This window comes from Mustelus asterias, chromosome 16 (assembly GCF_964213995.1).
Source record: "Mustelus asterias chromosome 16, sMusAst1.hap1.1, whole genome shotgun sequence".
Lineage (NCBI taxonomy): Eukaryota > Metazoa > Chordata > Chondrichthyes > Carcharhiniformes > Triakidae > Mustelus > Mustelus asterias.
The window spans coordinates 9,778,576-9,801,596 of record NC_135816.1 but is presented as its reverse complement, the minus strand read 5'-3'; the positions used below and the strand labels follow the sequence as shown (position 1 = coordinate 9,801,596).

General features: G+C 48.9%; 2 protein-coding genes and 1 non-coding gene across 3 annotated transcripts; 2 read left to right on the top strand and 1 right to left on the bottom strand.

The window, feature by feature from the left end:
- Positions 1-241: 241 nt before the first annotated feature.
- LOC144505641 (SLC35A4 upstream open reading frame protein-like) lies at positions 242-8,818 on the top strand. The gene is made up of 3 exons (XM_078231772.1): positions 242-304; positions 4,545-4,643; positions 8,548-8,818. Exons 1-3 carry the CDS (start codon positions 290-292, stop codon positions 8,743-8,745), a joined length of 312 nt encoding a protein of 103 aa, XP_078087898.1. The 5' UTR covers positions 242-289; the 3' UTR covers positions 8,746-8,818.
- A 212-nt stretch (positions 8,819-9,030) lies between these two features.
- Positions 9,031-10,008, top strand: LOC144505640 (putative UDP-sugar transporter protein SLC35A4). Its single transcript, XM_078231771.1, has one exon. The coding sequence runs from the start codon at positions 9,031-9,033 to the stop codon at positions 10,006-10,008; it is 978 nt and encodes a 325-aa protein (XP_078087897.1).
- Positions 10,009-22,456: 12,448 nt separating this feature from the next.
- Positions 22,457-22,656, bottom strand: LOC144505717 (U2 spliceosomal RNA). Its single transcript, XR_013499852.1, has one exon. It is a non-coding gene; the product is annotated as a U2 spliceosomal RNA (small nuclear RNA).
- Positions 22,657-23,021: the final 365 nt, after the last annotated feature.

The following is a 23,021-nucleotide window of genomic DNA, read 5'->3' as shown; positions in this document are numbered from 1 at the left end:
TATCACATTCAGCCAAGGGGCTGAATGGCCTCACTCAGAGCTCAGTGCAGGGGAACTGCAGCTGCGCCCCCCAGCGGCAGCATGGCTGTCCGAGCGGCTGCCGGACATGGCGCATGCGCAACTATTCGGACGGCAACGGGGGAGTGCACAGGTGCAGTGGGCGACGCACGGGGGGGTGGAGAGGGGGAGGAGTGTGCGCAGGCGCAGTGGGCGGAGCGCGGGGGGGAGGGGAGTGCGCAGGCGCAGTGGGCGAAAAGCGGGGGGAGGAGAATGCGCAGGCGCGACTAAGATGGCGGATGACAAGGTCAGTGTGCGGCTGTGGGAGGAGGGGAGAGTCCGGGCCGGGGAGACAGGGTCCCACTCCCTGGGAGGGACAAACATTTACAATTGGTGGAAAGTACATGGTTTGTCTGTGAGGACCAGCTGGGCCCGGTTACAACGGTGAATTGGGTGGGGAGGGGAAGGGTGGGGCAGAGGGGGAGAGGGGAAGGGTGGGGCAGAGGGGGAGGGGTGGGGCAGAGGGGGAGGGGGGAAGGGTGGGGCAGAGGGGGAGGGGGGAAGGGTGGGGGAGGGGGGAAGGGTGGGGGAGGGGGGAGGGTGGGGGAGGGGGGAGGGTGGGGCAGAGGGGGAGGGGGGAGGGTGGGGCAGAGGGGGAGGGGGGAGGGTGGGGCAGAGGGGGAGGGGGGAGGGGGGAGGGGGGGAGGGTGGGGCAGAGGGGGAGGGGGGAGGGTGGGGCAGAGGGGGAGGGGGGAGGGTGGGGCAGAGGGGGAGGGTGGGGCAGAGGGGGAGGGGGGAGGGTGGGGCAGAGGGGGAGGGGGGAGGGTGGGGCAGAGGGGGAGGGGGAGGGTGGGGCAGAGGGGGAGGGGGGAGGGTGGGGCAGAGGGGGAGGGGGGAGGGTGGGGCAGAGGGGGAGGGGGGAGGGTGGGGCAGGGGGGGAGGGTGGGGCAGGGGGGAGGGTGGGGCAGAGGGGGAGGGGGGAGGGTGGGGCAGGGGGGGAGGGTGGGGCAGGGGGGGAGGGTGGGGCAGAGGGGGAGGGGGGAGGGTGGGGCTGAGGGGGAGGGGGAAGGGTGGGGCAGAGGGGGAGGGGGGAAGGGTGGGGCAGAGGGGGAGGGGGAAGGGTGGGGCAGAGGGGGAGGGGGAAGGGTGGGGCAGAGGGGGAGGGGGAAGGGTGGGGCAGAGGGGGAGGGGGAAGGGTGGGGCAGAGGGGAGGGGGAAGGGTGGGGCAGAGGGGGAGGGGGAAGGGTGGGGCAGAGGGGGAAGGGTGGGGCAGAGGGGGAGGGGGAAGGGTGGGGCAGAGGGGGAGGGGGGAAGGGTGGGGCAGAGGGGGAGGGGGGAAGGGTGGGGCAGAGGGGGAGGGGGGAAGGGTGGGGGAGGGGGGAAGGGTGGGGGAGGGGGGAAGGGTGGGGGAGGGTGGGGCAGAGGGGGAGGGGGGAAGGGTGGGGCAGAGGGGGAGGGGGGAAGGGTGGGGGAGGGGGGGAGGGTGGGGCAGAGGGGGAGGGGGGGAGGGTGGGGCAGGGGGGAGGGTGGGGCAGAGGGGGAGGGGGGGAGGGTGGGGCAGAGGGGGAGGGGGGAAGGGTGGGGCAGAGGGGGAGGGGGGAAGGGTGGGGCAGAGGGGGAGGGGGAAGGGTGGGGCAGAGGGGGAGGGGGGAAGGGTGGGGCAGAGGGGGAGGGGGGAGGGTGGGGCAGAGGGGGAGGGGGGAAGGGTGGGGCAGAGGGGGAGGGGGGAAGGGTGGGGCAGAGGGGGAGGGGGGAAGGGTGGAGCAGAGGAGGAGGGGGAGGGTGGGGCAGGGGAAGGGAGGGGCAGGGGAAGGGAGGGGCAGGGGAGGGAGAGGGAGGGGCAGGGGGGGAGGGGGAAAGGGAGGGGCAGGGGGGAGGGGGAAAGGGAGGGGCAGGGGGGGAGGGGGAAAGGGAGGGGTGGGGGAGGGGGAAAGGGAGGGGTGGGGGAGGGGGGAATGAGCTGCTTTCTATCTCAACGGTAGTCATGATGTGGAGATGCCGGCGTTGGACTGGGGTAAGCACAGTAAGAAGTCTCACAACACCAGGTTAAAGTCCAACAGGTTTATTTGGTAGCAAATACCATAAGCTTTCGGAGCGCTGCCCCTTCGCTGCCCCCACTCCATCTGACGAAGGGGCAGCGCTCCGAAAGCTTATGGTATTTGCTACCAAATAAACCTGTTGGACTTTAACCTGGTGTTGTGAGACTTCTTACTGTTCTATCTCAACTGCAGTCCATGAATCTGAATTCCACAGCTCTGTTTAAAGAGGTTTTCCTGTATCAGCCTATTCTGTTTAGTCTCATTCTGGGTTGTTGGAAATCATAGAATCCCTGCAGTGTAGAAGGAGTCCATTCGGCCCATCGAGTCTGCACCGCCAGTCATCCCACCCAGGCCCTTTTTAAGTTTATTGTCACAAATAGGCTTACGTTAACACTGCAATGAAATTACTGTGAAAAGTCCCTAGTCGCCACATTCCGGCGCCTGTTTGGGTACACTGAAAGGAGAATTTAGCATAGCCAGTGCACCTAACTAGCACGTCTTTCAGACTGTGGGAGGAAACCGGAGGAACCCACGCAGACCTTCTTGAACCTTTGTGGGTAAATCCACTGTGCTGATCGGGCGAGAGTTCAAGAATTTCGACCAATGATGAAAGAAAGAATGATGAAAGTTAAAATATTTTCAAGTTGATATGCTGTGCGTGATTCAGAAGGGAGAACTTGCAGGTGGTGGTGTTCCCATACATCTGCAGTTCTTGTCTATCTTAAGTGGTAGAGATTGCGGGTTTTGAAGGAGCCTGGGCAAGTTGGGAGGAAACCGGAGAAATCCCACACAGACACGGGGAGAATGTGCAAACTCCACACAAAGTGACCCAAGCCGAGAATTGAACCTGGGTCCCTGGCACTGAGAGACAGCAGTGCTAACCATTGTTCCACTGTGCTGCCCTCACCCTGTAACTCCACATATTTACCCTTCTAATCCCTCTGACACTAAGGCTCAATTTAGTATGGCCAATCTACCTAACCCACATGTCTTTGGACTGTGGGAGGAAACTGGAGCATCCAGAGGAAACCCATGCAGACATGGGGAGAACGTGCAAACTTGGGCGGCACGGTAGCATAGTGGTTAGCACTGTTGCGTCACAGCTCCAGGGACCTGGGTTCGAATCCTGGCTTGGGTCACTGGAGTTTGCGCATTCTTCCTGTGTCTGTGTGGGTTTCCTCTGGGTGCTTCGGTTTCCTCCCACAGTCCAAAGATGTGCGGGTTAGATTAATTGGCCATGCTAAATTGCCCCTTAGTGTCCCGGGATGCGTAGGTTAGAGGGATTAGCAGGTAAATATGTGGGGATTTGGGGATAGGGCCTGGTGGAATTGTGGTCGGTGCAGACTCGATGGGCCGAATGGCCTCTTTGTGCACTGTAGGGTTTCTATGTTTCCACACAAGCAGTCACCCAAATTGACCTGCTTCTGTCCACCCTGTCCCATCCTTTTATATACATTTTGATTTGATTTATTATTGTCACATGTATTAACATAGTGAAAAGTATTGTTTCTTGCGCGCTGTACAGACAAAGCATACTGTTCATAGAGAAGGAAAGGAGAGAGTGCAGAATGTAGTGTTACAGTCATAGCTAGGGTGTAGAAAAAGATAAACTTAGTGCGAGGTAGGTCTATTCAAAAGTCTGACAGCAGCAGGGAAGAAGCTGTTCTTGAGTCGGTTGGTGTGTGACCTCAGACTTTCTGCACTCTGACAGAAAACACCCAATTGCACCAAAAGGCTAATTTCACAAACCCGGCCAGCATTTGTTGCTCATCCCTCATTGGCCTCTTGCTTGACCATTCCAGAGAGGCAGTTAAAAAGAGTCATGCATATTGCTGTGCCTCTGTGTTACAGGGAGGCCAGACTGGGTAAGGATGGCAGATTTCCTTTCCTAAAGGATTTTTAAAAAAAATTATTCCATTCTCAGAGCTACAAAGCTGATATGGTGAGTGGACAGGGAAGCCACTAATTCATCTCCTTGCTCCAAAACCAATTCAAATTTAATCCAATTCATGGTCTCTACGAAAGAGACATACCAGACCCAAGATGACAAGAACAGGCATCGCACCTGATCTCGGGCTTGATCCTACTCTTGATCTCGGTCAGAAGGGTAGATTTTTACGGACAATGATATTTGTCATGGTTACCATTACTGAGACGAGCTTTATATAAAGCAGATTTGCTGATTGAATTCAAATTCCACCAGCTGCCATGGTGGGATTTGAACCCTTGAGCCCACAGCATTAACCTGGACCTCTGGATTACTCATCTGGTGTTGACTCAGTTTCTCCTGCTGTATCCTCTGTGTAACATCCACAAATGGATTAGCAGCAGCAGATAGTGCTGCTTGAAGTCCTAGTTTTGTGCCCCCACATGCACGCGCACACACACATACACCCACACACCACCCCCCACCCTGCTACTCTGGACGCTTAGAATTGGTTGTTGCCTGTTGTCAGTTGCATCCTTGTTGAGTCTCTTTGGGATAATGTTGAGATATTCTTGCTGCAGGACACACTGGGGAAGCTGAAGGATCTGGCACAGTTGAAGGGTCAACTGGAGAACATCCAGCGGAGGGTGGAGGAGGAGGTCCAGATGGGATTGCCCAATGTGAGTATCAAGCCAACTGCAGTGAAGTGAAATGTACTGTCGATGCTGGAAACCTGAAACGATGACAGAAAATGCTGGAACACCTCAGCAGGCCTGGCAGCGCCTCTGGAGAGAGAAACAGAGTTAAACATTTCAAATCCATATGACTCTTCAGGGTTAAAGAGAGAGAGTGAAATGTGTTGGATTATAAACTGTCTAAGAGGGGATGGTGTGGAGACGCCGGCGTTGGACTGGGGTAAACACAGTAAGAACCTTAACAACAGGTTAAAGTCCAACAGGTTTATTGGGTAGCAAATGCCACTAGCTTTCGGAGCGCTGCCCCTTCGTCAGGTGGAGTGGAGAAATGCTCACAAACAGGGCATACAGAGACACAAACTCAATTTACAGAATAATGATTGGAAAGCAGTCTTTACAGATAATCAAGTGTTAAAGTCTTAAAGAGGGGATGGGGCAGCTGGAGCAGAGTGGAGGTCAATGATTGGTGGGGAGCTTGGAGATATTTCAAAGACGTGTGGGGCATGAGACTAGGAAGTGTTAATGGCAGCGTGAAGGTCTAAAGGTGCTAACAGTGGCCTAAAGGTAGGAGAGCAATGTGTTAACAGGTGAATAAAGATCAGTGCTCGGTGAAAACAAAACTTAAGATGATGTGACAGATGGCGGGGGGATGGTGTTGGGACAAAACAAAAACTTGGATTAAAACAGGGATCAAGAAGGAGGAAGTGAAGTAAAAATGCTTTTGGCCTCGTGAACATCACGGGGCAACATGGTGACACAGTGTTTAGCACTGCTGCCTCACAATGCCAGGAACTCGGGTTCAGTACCGGCATTGGGCGACTCCGTGTCTGTGTGGGTTTTCTCCGGGTGCTCTGGTTCCCTCCCACAGTCCAGAGATATGCTGGTTAGGTTGATTGACCATGCTAAATTGCCCCTTGGTGTCGGGGGGACTAGTAGGGTCGATACGTGGGGTTATGAGAATAGGGCCTGGATGGAATTGTTGTCGGTCGATGTAGGTTTGATGGGCCGAATGGCCTCCTTCTGCACTGTAGGGATTCTATAATTCTATGAACTAGAAAAGATTCTCTTTCACAGATGCTGAATAACAAGCAGCCATTAAATTTCATTTTCTTACTTATCATTTTATCCTCATAGCGGATGAAATTGAGCACAGAATAATGTACATTATTGGAGGAAGAATGAGCAGAGACGATCTGAAGTAAATGATCAAATTGTAAAGCGGGTGGAGGAAGAGAGACCTGGGGGTGTACGTCAACACATCTTAGAAGGTGACAGGATGTGTTGGAAAGGCTGTGCTAAATCTTTACAAATCGCAGGTTATGCCTCAGCTGCAGTATTGTGTTCAGTTCTCACATAGGAAAGTAAGAGGTCTCACAACACCTGGTTAAAGTCCAGCAGGTTTATTTGGAATCACGAGCTTTTGGAGCGTTGCCCCTTCATGAAGTGAGGGGACTCACCTGATGTAGGAGCAGCGCTCCGAAAGCTCACGATTCCAAATAAACCTGTTGGACTTTAACCTGGCGTTGTGAGACTTCTTACTCAGCCCAGCCCAACGCCAGCATCTCCACATCATCACATAGGAAAGTGTCAAGGAGGTGGAGAGCAGATTGACCCTAACAGTAACTTCAATTATGAGAGACTGGAGAAGCTGGGTCATGAGGAGAGACTGGAGAAGCTGGGTCATGAGGAGAGACTGGAGAAGCTGGGTCATGAGGAGAGACTGGAGAAGCTGGGTCATGAGGAGAGACTGGAGAAGCTGGGTCATGAGGAGAGACTGGAGAAGCTGGGTCATGAAGAGAGACTGGAGAAGCTGGGTCATGAGGAGAGACTGGAGAAGCTGGGTCATGAGGAGAGACTGGAGAAGCTGGGTCATGAGAGACTGGAGAAGCTGGGTCATGAGGAGAGACTGGAGAAGCTGGGTCATGAGGAGAGACTGGAGAAGCTGGGTCATGAGGAGAGACTGGAGAAGCTGGGTCATGAGGAGAGACTGGAGAAGCTGGGTCATGAGGAGAGACTGGAGAAGCTGGGTCATGAGAGACTGGAGAAGCTGGGTCATGAGAGACTGGAGAAGCTGGGTCATGAGGAGAGACTGGAGAAGCTGGGTCATGAGGAGAGACTGGAGAAGCTGGGTCATGAGGAGAGACTGGAGAAGCTGGGTCATGAGGAGAGACTGGAGAAGCTGGGTCATGAGGAGAGACTGGAGAAGCTGGGTCATGAGGAGAGACTGGAGAAGCTGGGTCATGAGGAGAGACTGGAGAAGCTGGGTCATGAGGAGAGACTGGAGAAGCTGGGTCATGAGGAGAGACTGGAGAAGCTGGGTCATGAGGAGAGACTGGAGAAGCTGGGTCATGAGGAGAGACTGGAGAAGCTGGGTCATGAGGAGAGACTGGAGAAGCTGGGTCATGAGGAGAGACTGGAGAAGCTGGGTCATGAGGAGAGACTGGAGAAGCTGGGTCATGAGGAGAGACTGGAGAAGCTGGGTCATGAGGAGAGACTGGAGAAGCTGGGTCATGAGGAGAGACTGGAGAAGCTGGGTCATGAGGAGAGACTGGAGAAGCTGGGTCATGAGGAGAGACTGGAGAAGCTGGGTCATGAGGAGAGACTGGAGAAGCTGGGTCATGAGGAGAGACTGGAGAAGCTGGGTCATGAGGAGAGACTGGAGAAGCTGGGTCATGAGGAGAGACTGGAGAAGCTGGGTCATGAGGAGAGACTGGAGAAGCTGGGTCATGAAGAGAGACTGGAGAAGCTGGGTCATGAGGAGAGACTGGAGAAGCTGGGTCATGAGGAGAGACTGGAGAAGCTGGGTCATGAGGAGAGACTGGAGAAGCTGGGTCATGAGGAGAGACTGGAGAAGCTGGGTCATGAGGAGAGACTGGAGAAGCTGGGTCATGAGGAGAGACTGGAGAAGCTGGGTCATGAGGAGAGACTGGAGAAGCTGGGTCATGAGGAGAGACTGGAGAAGCTGGGTCATGAGGAGAGACTGGAGAAGCTGGGTCATGAGGAGAGACTGGAGAAGCTGGGTCATGAGGAGAGACTGGAGAAGCTGGGTCATGAGGAGAGACTGGAGAAGCTGGGTCATGAGGAGAGACTGGAGAAGCTGGGTCATGAGGAGAGACTGGAGAAGCTGGGTCATGAGGAGAGACTGGAGAAGCTGGGTCATGAGGAGAGACTGGAGAAGCTGGGTCATGAGGAGAGACTGGAGAAGCTGGGTCATGAGGAGAGACTGGAGAAGCTGGGTCATGAGGAGAGACTGGAGAAGCTGGGTCATGAGGAGAGACTGGAGAAGCTGGGTCATGAGGAGAGACTGGAGAAGCTGGGTCATGAGGAGAGACTGGAGAAGCTGGGTGGTTCGCCTTCGTGCAGAGAGAATGTAAGAAGATGTTCGAAATCAGGAATGGCTTTGATAGAGTAAATGAGGAGAAAGTGTTTCCAGTGGCAGAAGGGTCAGTAAGGGTCAGTAGCCAGAGGAGCGCAGGGATCCTGGAGGGTTGGAGGGCAGGAGGAGGGTGAGGGCCTCGGAGGCGTTTGTAAACAAGGTTAAGATTTTTAAATTGAGGCGTTGGAGGAGTTAATGTAGTTCAGCAAGCACGGGTGGTGTGTGAACGGAATTTAGTGAGAGCTGGGACATGGGCAGCGGCTTTTTGCATTGAGAATTAGTTTACAGCAAGGAGAGAATTGGAATAGTCGATCCAGAAATGACAAAGAGCATGGATGAGGGTTTCAGCAGCAGCTAAACCAAGACAAGGGCCGAGGTGGGTGATGTTACACAGATGGATGTCGGTGTTCTTGGTGGTGGAGCAGACTTAGAGTCAGAAGCTCAACTCAGGGCCAAGTACAAGAGCAGACTTTGGCAAACCACGAAATCTGACTGAATTTGTTCTTGTTCCAGGGTGGCTCCCTCTTGGCTTCTCCATTCCTGAAGGGATTCCTGGCAGGATACATTGTGGCAAAGCTGCGAGCCTCTGCTGTTCTAGGCGTGCTTGTGGGGACGGCCACCGGGATCTACGCAGCCCAAAACTATAACGTCCCCAATGTCGAAAACTCTGTCAAAGATTACCTGAACTCGCTGAAGAAAGGACCAAAATAAGGGACATCTCCCCATTGCTGTACTGGGAGCTGGTGGACTCTTTCCCCAAGTATCAGGGACAGGGAAATTGCAGGACAATCAAATACCAACTTGGAACGCAACTGACCATTGATATTATTGGTGTAAATGACTTACTAAAGCTTGACTGGCTGTAGCTTGAAGCTCTCAATGAATCTGATCCTGCTCCTCTGTCCGCCCACATTGCCTCTTTCCTGACCCTGCACTTAATCCGTCAACACTTTTGCTTAACTGAGCTTAGCTTTGGTGAGTTGCTTCAGAAACGAAATGGATGCTGTGGAAGATTCTGGTACTTTTGGTTTGTCTCCTGCAAAGGCTCAGATGAGGGGCCGGTTAGGCTGGGGGCTGGTGCTGCTGCTTTCTGTGCTTGCATACGGCTCGCATGCTCCCTTGATCGGCCTGTGCAAGGTGGACGGGAAGGTGCCATTCAGCTCCTCCTCTGTCGTGGTTCTGGTTGAGCTGGTAAAACTCACCGTATCTTCCGTGTTGCTCCTAACACACGACCGCAGTTCATTTGCCAGCAGGGGCACCATCTCTGTGCGCTCTGTCCTCCCGTTCGCAGTGCCCGCTTCCCTTTACGCCATCAACAACAACCTGGCCGTCCATATGCAGCACCACATGGACCCCGTGACCTTTCAGGTGCTGGGCAATCTCAAGATTGCTGCCACTGCCGCCTTCTACAGCCTCCTCCTGCGCCAGCGGCTGCCCATGCTCAAATGGCTGGCACTCTTCCTGCTGATGGTAGCTGGGGCATGCCACGCCGGTGCTCTGCGTGGCCATCCTGGGGAAGCGGAGCCGGCAGTACACGCCCATCTGTACATCACACCATGGGGAGCAGTCGCCATCATGGCTTACTGCTCGATATCTGGCCTCTCTGCTGTGTACACCGAGCGGGCTTTGAAGTCACAGCCGCTGTCCCTCAACCTGCAGAACCTGTTCCTGTACACGTTTGGGGTCGTGGTTAATGCCACCGTGCATGTGGCCAGCTCCCCGGTTGGCAGCTTCTTTGAGGGATACTCCAGCTGGGTGCTTCTGATAATCGCCACCCAGGCTCTGAACGGGTTGCTGATGTCTGTCGTCATGAAGTACAACAACAACATCACCAGACTATTTATAATTTCCTGCTCCATGTTGGTTAATGTAACCCTCTCTGTCCTTTTGTTTAACCTGCAGCTCACCCCTTTATTCTATGTAGCAGTGGGGCTGCTCTGCATCGCTATTCATCTCTACTATCGAGTGAGGTAACCCTGACTGATAGGATCACGGTGTTTGTTTGGGTTCAGATTATCTCCTGCCTACCTCACCCCCCCCGTTTGTTTTGATGCTTTATGGAATACACTCTGTGTTAGGTTCTCTGACTCCAACTACATTCAGTCTACCTCGCCTCCTGGGCAGTCCTGTGTTAGTGTCACTGCAGGGAGGAGGGAAATAACAGGGCAGTTGCTTATAAGACTGGGCTGATGTGCCCTGTAACGTCTTAAACTGAATGCCGTAAAGGATACGTGTTGGGGAACCTTGAAACCCAACCAATCAGGCAGCTGCATTATTACCGCTATTCTTCAGATTCTTACTCCTGTAGCTTTGGCCACAACTTCATGGTTTCCTTCATCTCTCTCCCACTTTCTGCTGCCAGGGTTGGCCTGAGTCTCTGGGAGTCATAAAGATGAATCTCCAAAATACTGTTGAAAGATTCCAGGTGACAAAGTCCCAAAGCACTGGACATCACTAAGGTAAGCAGGAATTGCCAACTCGAGTTGTACGTTACCCTGGAGGTTTCACCATGGCATCCCACCTCCAGCCACTCCCCATCCGCCATTGGCCACCTATTCTCATAAAGCCCTGCCTTCCACCACCAATTGAGAAGTCAATATATCAATCTCCCAAGACAGTGTGGCAAACAAAAACAAACGTTGGGGATGGTCTTTAAATTAAAACCTTCACCCCTTCATTTTCTTTGAATGACTTTTTTTTTGTTTAGTCCCAAGAATCATCCAATCAGGTGACAAGGAATCTGTTTGCTTGGTGAAAGGTCGGGCTTGAAGATGGATGGAAATATTTGGGTGAGGAATGGTTAAGGGTGAGAGGACATGATGTAGCCTCCAGGGTAATGTACAACTGGAGATGTCCACTCCTGTGTACTATGGTGGTGATGTCCAGAATTTGGAACTTGCAGCGATATTTTGATTAAGGATCTTTCGCAGTGTTCTTGACTGCTTCTGGTAAGTTTGACGTAACCATGCATTTGGCTGAAAGGGGAGGGAAAGTCTAGTTGCTTTACCAGTCAGCCGATTTCTCAAGATGACTCCAGGAGAGCATTAGAGCAGGCATTTGGTCTTGAGATGTCCTCATGATTCATTTCCTAACCAGTGCTGAAATCTTCCCATGGCAAATCCCTACTGGACATTCCCTCGTGTCTCACACCAGCTGTTGTTTGACTATCAGAGGGCTGCTTGCACCCATGAATCCGTTGTCCCTCAAGATAAAAGTCAAGAAACTTAACTAAACCAGTCTTTCTCTTTTATTTTTAAGGTGCTAACTGGCTTGGGCATTTTCAGGCAGTTTGTTTTTTAATAATGGCAAGAGATTATTTCAAGGTGCAGCCCTCAATGTTAATGTCATTGTTGATCATAGACGCAGACACCATAATGCGGGATTTCATGGCCTCGCTCAGGCGAGGTTCGTAAAAACCCACCCGAGGCAAACGGAGAATTGCGTTCTGCGAGCCTCGCCCACCCTGATTCCGGGTGGGTCGGACAGCAAAATTCCTGCCCATGAGTTCTGAACTATGACACTTCAAAATTTAAGTGCGTCTGAAGTGATCTCGCTATGTTTACATGTTCTGGATGAGTTTGCTCAGAGATTCCTTGATTCATCATGTACTGGCTCAATATAACCATTTAAAAGTATGCAAATGCTGTGCATATAAGAATGTCGCATTGTATTAGCGAGCATTAGAAATATAGAGAAAATATATGTTTATTTTCCAAAATAGAAAATCATTCTTTTTAAAAGCTGTTTCAATGTTGAGGGTTGAATACCTGCTTTAACCCTTTAATGGCTGTGGTGACAGCTGCTTTAACCTTCGAAAGGCAGCAGCACTGGCTGTCGAGGCCCTTTTAAAGGCTGCAGCAGTAACTACGTATGCCAAAAACGCAATAATGTACGTGTATCAATGCATGCCATATACCTAATTTTCTCATTCATGTGCTGAAAATTTAGAATTGTAAGTCGCTGAGGTTTGGTGCGTTGAATTGAGACACACCCTTTCGCGTTAGGGTTGTTCCATTCAAATGCTGCTCACGGTACAGCGACGGGGCACCTCCTCTTGTCTGATCGGCTGAAAGGATTCTGCGCTTTCCAAAGAGACCCCTCAAAGTGGCGAACCTCCAGTGGCAGGTGTGTTGCTCTTGAAATAAGCTGCGGGACAGTATCTGTGGGAGGAATTCACAGCTCTGCCTCCCTGGAGCAAGTGGTGGGGCTGAGAAAGACTGACTCATCTAATCACAGAATACAGGACTGGGGAATATGGGTGACAAAAGCTGGAAACCGTTGTGTTTCTCACCCTGTGCCTTGCCTCCAGAATTCACAAACAAATACTAGGGTACTTTTATTTTTTAAATGTGGCTTTTTTTAAAGAAACATTTGATATGGATTTATTGAACACCGCTTTCAGGTTTTTCATAAACTTTGCAGGTTTTAAGATTTTGTTTACGGTCCAGTAGTTGTAGGAACTGGAGTTTACAGTCCAGCTGTTGAATTCTAAACTGGGGAGTGTGTTTAGGTTGATTAAAAGAGTTTCTCTTTCCTTTTTAATATCCACCTCTTTTCTCCAAAACTGCTGTGCTTGAGGGGACAGACATTTGTATACTGACAGAAGTGATGAAAGTTTTGTTGGGAATCGTAACCTGAAGCGTTAGCTTCTTTGAGGCTCAATGAGAGAACCATAATGAGTTAATATCAATATGTGTGGTTAATTAAATGACTTCCACCTCGCATTCCCTGAATCCTAGTTCAGGAATGTCCCAGAGAAGCTAGTGAAGCTGCTGAGAGCTATCGGTGAAAGGGAGGATGGATAAGATTGCCCCGTCCCACAGGCCTTAATTAAGTACCATTATTTTAAAATCATGGAGGTTTACAGCATGGAAATAGGCCCTTCGACCCAACTTGTCCATGTTGCCCTGTTTTTTAACCACTAAACTAGTCTCAATTGCCTGCATTTGGGCCATATCCCTCTATACCCATCTTACCCATGTAACTGTCTAAATGTTTTTTAAAAGACAAAATTGTACCCGCCTCTACTACTACCTCTGGCAGCTCGTTCCAGACACTCACCACCCTCTGTGTGGAAAAACTTGTCCCTCTGGACCCTTTTGTATCTCTCCCCTCTCACCATAAACCTATGCCCGCAAGTTTTAAACCCCCATACCTTTGGAAAAAGATGTTGACTATCTAGCTGATCTCTGCCCCTCATTATTTTATAGACTTCTATAAGATCACCCCTAAGCCTGCTGCACTCCAGGGGAAAAACGTCCCGGTCTGTCCAGCCTCTCCTTATGACTCAAACCATCAAGTCCCGGTTGCATCCTAATAAATCTTTTCTGCACTCTTTCTAGTTTAATAATATCCTTTCTATAAATAGGGTGACCATTCTAGATGAGCATGTTGGATAAATTCACACCTTGTCATCAATCCAACTGGTTTGAGTGCAGAAAGTGGTAACTAATTAGCTTCGCAACCTAAGCTAATTGTTTTAACAATATGCTCTTTAGAACACTGGCTTTCCGTGACTGTACTGGCCCAGAATTTCCTGATGTCCTGTACCAGTGCAATGGAGTAATGATGATTTAGAAGATGGAGGGAGTTTGGCTCTAAGTGACCTGTGCTTGTGTTTTTGCTGCATCTGAATTTCCTCTGTTCAGAACCGTGCCAAATTCCCCTTCTTATTAAAATAGCCATGATGTGGAGACGCCGGCGTTGGACTGGGGTAAACATAGTAAGAAGTTTAACAACACCAGGTTAAAGTCCAACAGGTTTATTTGGTAGCAAAAGCCACACCTTTTGGTGGCTTTTGCTACCAAATAAACCTGTTGGACTTTAACCTGGTGTTGTTAAACTTCTTACTGTATTAAAATAGCCCCATGCGCGGATACAAAGAATTTCCTGAGTTTCCGCTGCTTCTCAATGGACTGTAAATTTACATTTTAAACATTTGGGTTCATTTTCTCCAGTCTTTTAAACACTTTTTTCTCGGAGATCTTTAATAAATTTTGTATACTATGACGTCTGAATGACCTGCATTACGGCAATGTACGTCTTTCGATTTTTAACACTGCTCTCCATTTGTTTTACCTTTTGGCTAATATGAGTGAGATGCTTGGGAAGTGACACTGTCTCGCTGACTGGAAAATTGATGCAAATTCCTGTGCGCTTTGTCAGTTATATTGCTTCAGGAAATTCTTTGCTGTTCAGTCACTAAACTGTTTCGGCTCTGAAATCAGCACGATCTCTGATTTATAAAACCCACTCCCCACCTCCATCACCTAATTCACAGCTACCACAGTAGAAATCAGTCAGGATAAGTTATTAGAATCCAGTCTCCAGCTGTTAGATATCTGGGTGCCTTCTTTGACCATAATTTATTGCCCGGTTACTTTAATTTAGCAATTTTTAAAAAAGAACAGAACAAGATGAACTTTGCAAATGCAGGCTGTCTTGCAGTGAATTCTCAAACCTTTTTGTATTCAGATTTTCAGTGACAACAGGCAAGTTTCCTTTTTCTAAGAGGAAAGTGCATTGGACTGTTTTCTAATTTTTAGAAATAAATGTAACTCTGGAATTCTGGAAGAGTCTCTGCTATCACCACAATGTATACATAATCACTAAGTTATGTTAAACCCTATTAAAGATATTTTATAAAGCTATTTCTGAAGACTTGTTTCAATGTTATTTACGTCACGATTCTTGGACCAAGTCAGAGGACATCTGAGAGGTTAGTGGATTTGATCATCATAGGTTGGCTTCAACATAGAGGCCATTTGGCCCATCATAACTGTGCCGGCTCCCTGCAAGGGCAACTCAGCGGGTACCACTCCTCGACCCTTAGCCCTGAAAATATTTCCTTTTAAATGCCACAATTGAGTCTGCCTCCACTGCACACTCAGCATTCTACTACAACCTAACCCACTCGTTGCATTAAAAAAAAGATTTTTCTCATGTCGTCATTGGTTCTTTACCAATCAACTTAAATCTGTGCGCGCTGGTTCTCAACTCTTCAGCCAGTGGGAAACTTCTCCCCGTCTACTCTGTTTGGATCCCTCTTGAATTTGAACACCTCTATTAAATCGCCCCTCCATGTTCTCCAAGGAATGAGTGCAGCTTCTCCAAACTGGAGACCTGATAGTGGTCTTTAAATTTATTAAAGGGTTTGATAGGGTTGATGTCGAGTTTCTAATTGAGAGTCAGACCAGAGCCAGGGAACATAAATATAAGATGGAGGAGAAAGTTCCTTTTCCAGATGGGGGTGTCCTTGTGAAACGGTGCCCGAGTTCTCTGCAGCCGGCTCACAGGTGTGTTTAGGGCCCCCCACCCCATACCGGTGTGCAACTCGCCACTCTTCGAAAGAGTGATAGAGCAGAATGTTTCTGTCCTACCCGCCACGGGAATCATAGCGGGCGGGTCATGGACCTCGCATAGGTCCATTGACCTGGGGTGGGATTTTCCGGTTTTGGGGCGAGCGTGGCCGGAAAGTCCCACTGCAAGTGTCGAAAGATGGCGATGCCGAATGTGCCCGAGAGTCAGCGTGGTTCACCCTGTTCTTTTCACCATTTGTGCCATCTGTACCATTTGTGTTTCAAGAATGTGAGTGCCATCAGTCTCACCATTTCTCTTGTCAAGAAAATCTGGGCATGTATGTGAATAAAATATTTTGAAATTATAATTTTCAGATTCCGTACCTTGACAGCATGAATCGAGATCTCACAATCATACAGTCAACAGACTGAATTATCAGTGATGGATTTCTACAAATCAGAACCCCTAAATTTTGAAAAATTTAAAATAAATTTTTAGCTTTCCTTCATCGTCAAATACTTGTGCAGCAGTCCCCATAGCAATGGGATTGACTCTTAACTGTGGAGAACCGCAACAAAGGGCCCATTCTCAAGATATGAGGGACAGGCAACAGTATTCATTTTAATTTTAAAAATACACTCGAGATGCGAAGACTATAATAATGTAAATATCAATTCCTTTAATATAGTCACAACAAAAAGGTATACATTCCGAAGAGAGATATTGGGCTCTGTCTTTTAAAGTAAAGTTTATTTATGGGTGTCACAAGTAGGCTTACATTAACACTGAAATGAAGTTACTGTGAAAATTCCCTCGTCGCCACACTCCGATGCCTGTTCGGGTACACTGAGGGAGAATTTAGCATAGCTAATCCACCTAACCAGCACATCTGTGGACTGAGAGGGGAAACCGGAGCACCCGGAGGAAACTCGTGCAGACATGGAGAACGTGCAGACTCTGCACAGACAGTGACCCGAAGCCAGGAATCAAACCAGAGTCTCTGGCACTGTGAGGCAGCAATGCTAACCACTGTGCTACCGTTTTTCTCCACAGATTTGCCTGACTTGCTGAGAAGGTAAAATCTCAAAGTTAGGGAAATGAAAAGATTTAAATATCCACTGAGAATGGTGATTGTATAGAATACTTTTAATTCTGATTTGTATCTTCTCATTACCATCTCTCCAATGCTGGTGAACACAAACTATTGTGACTTAACCTTTCTCAACCCTTCATACTCTTGAAGACGGGTCATCAGTCAGCCCAGTGTGCATTCTCTGCCAATCAGCCAACCTATCCTGGTGGGGAAATTCATCCTGAAGTCCGTCTGTCTCCCCTTCCCTCTGGAGAGGAATCACTTCTCGTCGTTTTGTCACGGAGAGCTGGTGACGGAGCTCAGTGATTACTGCAATGGGAGTTGAAGATGGTCACTACATTGTGACAGGATTTAGCACGCTTAAGGCTCAACGGCAACCCATCCTGAGAGATTCCAACTCTGTTGCCCCATTGGTGCACTTGCACAAGATCTCTGTCACCCTGCCAATAACCCAGGGCTGCTGTTCACACCCACTGCACAGTCTTATTTACTAAACTTTAATGCAATCTATGATGTTAGAAACAAAGCTACATTTCGTTAACACCTATCACGACTTTAGGATGTCCCAAAACACTTTACATCCGATGACATTGCGGAAGTTCTAAGAACAATCCTTGGGAAGGACCTTGCCCAATAACTGCAGCCAGTTAAGAAAATTGGGCTTCACAGGCCAGGACTCATGGAGCTCAATTGGGACATTTGCAGAGAATTATAAATTAATCTCCATGTTTCTGGGTTACCTGGGACTCTCCTGTCTGGATCAATGGGGATGAAGTTGAAATGGTTGACAGCTTCAGGTTTTAGGTGTACAGATCACTAACAACCTGTCCTGGTCCCCCCATGCCGACACTATAGTTAAGAAAACCCACCAACGCCTCGACTTTCTCAGAAGACTAAGGAAATTTGGCATGTCAGCTACGACTCTCACCAACTTTTACAGATGCACCACAGAAAGCATTCTTTCCGGATGTATCACAGCTTGGTATGGCTCCTGCTCTGCCCAAGACCGCAATAAACTACAAAACGTTGTGAACGAAGCCCAGTCTATCACTCAAACCAGCCTCCCATCCATTGACTCTGTCTACACTTCCCGCTGCTTCGGAAAAGCAGCCAGCATAATTAAGGACCCCATGCACCCCGGACGTTCTCTCTTCCACCTTCTTCCGTCGGAAAAAAGACAAAAAAGTCTGAGGACACCTACCAACCGACTCAAGAACAGCTTCTTCCCTGCTGCCGTCAGACTTTTGAATGGACCTACCTTGCACTAAGTTGATCTTTCTCTACAACCTAGCTATGACTGTAACACTACATTCTGCACTCTCTCCTTTCCTTCTCTATGAACGGTATGCTTTGTCTGCGTAGGGTGTAAGAAACAATACTGTATACCAATACATGTGACAATAATAAATCAAATGAAAGCCTGTTCCTGATTGCTGTCACTGCTGAAAATGAGACCGGATTAGGATTGGTTGTTCTCCCTCTCCTCCCCATTTAACAACCTCCACTCTTTAGGTTGAACTTTAAAATTGCCACTTGGACAAAGAAAATTGAGATAATCGTCTCTCTTTTTTCCAGAAACTCAGTTTTCAGTGGGAATAGAATATCCAAATGAAGGTCAAATAATGATGTTATTTATAGTCATCCAGGCACTCTGCACATTTATCTCACTCCAGCCTATTCACACCAGTATCCCTCACTCAAGCCCACCTCATTCCAAACCCCATCTGCACCAATCACTTACTCTCCTTTAAATGTTCCTTCCCTAATTCCAGTTGCTGTTTCTGGGCAGCGAGATACACTGCATCCTGAATCGCGTCCTGCAGCAACTTGCGATAACGTTTCTCCAGTGCGTTCAGCTGCAGCTGAGAGGCCTCACGAAATTCACGAAGGACCTTTGAGGCAGGGACAGAAAAAAGGATTCCTGCTTTTAATAATGAAAATTGTTCCAGGTTCAAAATTCATCCCTAAATATAAGGTGCTGCAGTGAATCTTGGACAAGTTATTTCACAGTAAGAGTTTTAACAACACCAGGTTAAAGTCCAACAGGTTTATTTGGTAGCAAACGCCATTAGCTTTCGGAGCGCTGCTCCTTCGTCATGGAGTGGAAATGTGCTCTCAAACAGGGCACAGAGACACAAAAATCACGTTACAGAATACTGATTAGAATGCGAATCCCTACAGCCAGCCAGATCTTAAAGGTACAGACAATGTGGGTGGAGGGAGCATTAAGCACAGGTTAAAGAGATGTGTACTGTCTCCAGACAGGACAGCCTGCAAGTCCAGGAGGCAAGCTGTGGGGGTTACTGATAATGTGACATAAATCCAACATCCCGGTTTAGGCCGTCCTCGTGTGCGGAACTTGGCTATCAGTTTCTGCTCAGCGACTCTGCGCTGTCGTATGTCATGAAGGCCATCCCCACACCCCCACTTCTTGCCTTCAAACAACCGCGCAACCTCAAACAGACCATTGTCCGCAGCAAACTACCCAGCCTTCAGGAGAACAGTGACTATGACACCACACAACACTGCCACAGCAACCTCTGCAAGACGTGCCGGATCATCAACACGGATGCCATCATCTCACGTGAGAACACCATCTACCAGGTACACGGTACCTACTCTTGCAACTCAGCCAACATTGTCTACCTGATACGCTGCAGGAAAGGATGTCCCGAGGCATGGTACATTGGGGAAACCATGCAGACGCTACGACAACGGATGAATGAACACCGCTCGACAATCACCAGGCAAGACTGTTCTCTTCCTGTGGGGGAGCACTTCAGCAGTCACAGGCATTCAGCCTCTGATCTTCAGGTAAGCGTTCTCCAAGGCGGCCTTCACAACACACGACAGCGCAGAGTCGCTGAGCAGAAACTGATAGCCAAGTTCCGCACACATGAGGATGGCCTAAACCGGGATGTTGGATTTATGTCACATTATCAGTAACCCCCACAGCTTGCCTCCTGGACTTGCAGGCTGTCCTGTCTGGAGACAATACACATTTCTTTAACCTGTGCTTAGTGCTCCCTCCACCCACATTGTCTGTATCTTTAAGATCTGGCTGGTTGTAGGGATTCGCATTCTAATCAGTATTCTGTAACTTGATTTTTGTGTCTCTGTGCCCTGTTTGAGAGCAGATATCCACTCCATCTGACGAAGGAGCAGCGCTCCGAAAGCCAATGGTATTTGCTACCAAATAAACCTGTTGGACTTTAACCTGGTGTTGTTAAAATTCTTACTGTGTTCACCCCAGTCCAACGCCGGCATCTCCACATCAAGTTATTTCAACCAGGGACAGCTGGGGCCACAAGGCGACTGACCCGTTCACCAGCTAGAATGTCTTTGTTACTTTACACATCAAAGTTTGACACAATCATGCCTGTAACTGGGAAAGATGAAAAAAAAGAGACATGCTATTGAAGCTTTTCATCTTGCACTCATCAGGACAGACGCAAGAATATCAAATGTCAAAGGGGACAACAATTTGCACTGAATGAGAAAAGGACGATTGGTTGAGGTGTTGCCGTGGAGAATGCACCGGGGAACTGTTGCTCCCCCCACACTTGTTTAATTCAAAAAATGATGTGGAGATGTTGGCGTTAGACTGGGGTGGGCACACTAAGAAGTCTCACAACACCAGGTTAAAGTCCAACAGGTTTATCCGAAAGCTCATGATTCCAAATAAACCTGTTGGACTTTAATCTGGTGTTGTGAGACTTCTTACTAATTCAAAAAAGATACAATGACTGGACACTTGACTTCGCTTCCAGATTCCACCCCTCCATCTCAGACACTTCCCTTCCTTTTCTTGACCTTTCTGTCCCCATTTCCAGCAATAGATTATCCACCAATATCCATTACAAGCCCACTGACTTGCACAGCTATCTGGACTACAGCTCTTCACACCCTACATCCTGTAAGGACTCCATCCCTTTCTCTCAGCTCCTTCTCCTCTGTCAGTTTGTTCCGATGATGCCACTTTCCAAAGTGGTGCTTTTAATATGTGCCCCTTTTTCCTCAACCGTGGATTCCCACCTACAGTTGTCAACAGGGCCCTCAACAGCGTGCGGTCCATCTCCTGCGCCACAACCCTCACCCCCTCCCCTCCCTCCCAGAACAAGGATAGAGTCTCCCTTGTTCTCACATTTCACCCCGCCAGCCTCCGCATACAAAGCATAATCCTCCGCCATTTTCGCCAACTCCAGTGTAATGCCACCACTAAACACATCTTTCTTTCACTCCCTCTGTCAGCATTCCGCAGACACCGTTCCTCTGGAATAACCTAGTCCACTCCTCCACTATACCCAACACCTCTCCCGTCACTCATGGCACCTTTCCATGCAATCACAGAAGGTGTAACACCTGTCCCTTCTTTCATGCTTACCATCCAAGGTCCTAACCACTCATTCCAGGTTAAGCAGCGTTTCATTTGCACCTCTTTCAATTTGGTCTATTGCATTCACTGCTCCCAATGTGGTCTCCTCTATATCGGAGAGACCAAGCGTAGACTGGGTGATCACTTTGCTGAGCACCTTCGGTCTGTGCTCAATCAGGACCCTGACCTTCCTGTTGCTTGTCATTTTAACACACGATCCTGCTCCCATGCCCACATGTCTGTCCTTGGCCTGCTGCAATGTTCCAGTGAAGCTCAACGCAAACTGGAGGAACAGCCTCTCATCTTCCAACTGGGCACTTTACAGCCTTCCGGTCTCAACATCAAATTCAACAACTTCCGGTGACGAGCTCTACCCCACCTCCACCCCTTTGTTTTCATTTCATTTCATTTTTAACCGTTCTCTACTTTTCATTTTATTGTCTCCCTTCATTTTCCTTTCCCCCACTCTTTCCCCCTGTTTTATCCCCCTTTCCTTACCTTTTCTCTCCCTTTGCTTCCCCTTTTCCCCTTTTCTAAATTTTTCCTCTCCCCCCCCACATCTTCATCTGTCACAGTTTACCCTCTGATTTCAGCTTCTCTGCCATTTGGCCATTCACACCCTTTATTCTCTCTATGGGCTGCCATTAGCAGCCTTTCCCCCTGGTTTCTGTGGCTATGACTCATCTTTCATTCCCTCACCCTGCGTATAAATATCTCCCACTTTCTATCGCTTTTAGCTTTGACAAAGGGTCATCTGGACTCGAAAACATCAGTTCTTTTCTCTCCTTACAGATGCGGCCAGACTTGCTGAGATTTTCCAGTATTTTCTCTTTTGGTTTTAGATTCCAGCATCTGCAGTAATTTGCTTTTATCCAATGACTGGACATGTTCCTTTTGCCTTCAGCGAACTAGGCCCTGCATATGAATATATGTAGCTTATCATTTGGGCTCAAAACATGGCTTACTTAGGCTTGCTGGAAGCCACATGCTCAGGGCCAGTCCTCTTCAGGCAAAAGGAACAGGCCCAGGCTTTGTGCCTTTTTTGACTTTAGCAAAAGAGTAGGGAAAATAGTTCTCTGGTGCATTCTCCATGGCAATGACACAACCAATCAGAGTTGACTTGCCAATCAATCACCCCTTTCCCCTTGCAGTATAAATTGTTGTCCCCATTGAAATTTGGTATTCTTGCGACTGTCCCAATAAGTCCAAGGCAAAAAGCTTTGATAACATGTCTCTTTTTTCAGTAATACTGAAATTCTGTGACTATTTAATCACCATTCCCTTTCCTGTCAGCACTTGAGAAGTGGTTGATCTTTCCTCCGAGCGATAACATTAAATGGATACCTGGGCACCTTGATTTGCCAACCTGACTTTGATGGCAGTAAAAAATTGGGGGAAATCTCAAATGAGTCAAGATCTACACCAATTTTACTTGCTGCTATTATCCTCCAGCTTCTACTTTCATAACCAAGGGTAGCCGGTGAAGCTCAGTCTCTCAGCAATTCCCTGCAACACTGTACAAAGATTTACATTGTATTTTTAAAAATACTTTTCCAATTCAATCAAATCAAGTCCAATTCAGAGTCTCAACAAGTTGAGACATTTCCGATCCAAGCTGACAAGACAGGGCCTCCCTGCACTCCTGTCTTGGGCCTGATCTACATGAGCCAAGCTGATTGGAGTAGGTGCAGACTCACCTCCTCCAAGGCTTGATCTCATTTGCATCTTAGCCAAAAGGCCGAGATGCCGCTTTTAAAAATTGCTTCAAATGAAGCTTAAATGTAACCTAATGACCTCAACCAAGTGCAGCCTGTCCATACTACACTTGATCTTAGCCAAAAGGCCAAGAAGCAATTTACATTGTATTTACATACAACACAGGGCCAGATCATCCAGTCCAACTGGTCTATGCTGGTGTTTATGCTGCATAGGAACCACCTCCCACACTTCTTCATCCCTATTGGCATAAACTATTCATTTAACCCTCGTGTATTTATCTAGATTCCTTCTAAATGCCTCTATGTTTTTCTCAAAGGCAACTTCTCAAACTCTGCTCCTGTTTTAAGTGCTGACCTGAAGAGCCTGTAGTTTCTGATTCCCCAGCTCCGTTTTGTAATTCTGATGCATGGTCTGCAGATCTTTCTCTGCCTCCTCCTTCTCCCTCCTGAGAGCCACCAGTTGTAAGACCACCACCTCGCGTTCTCTCCTCAGCCTCTCAGT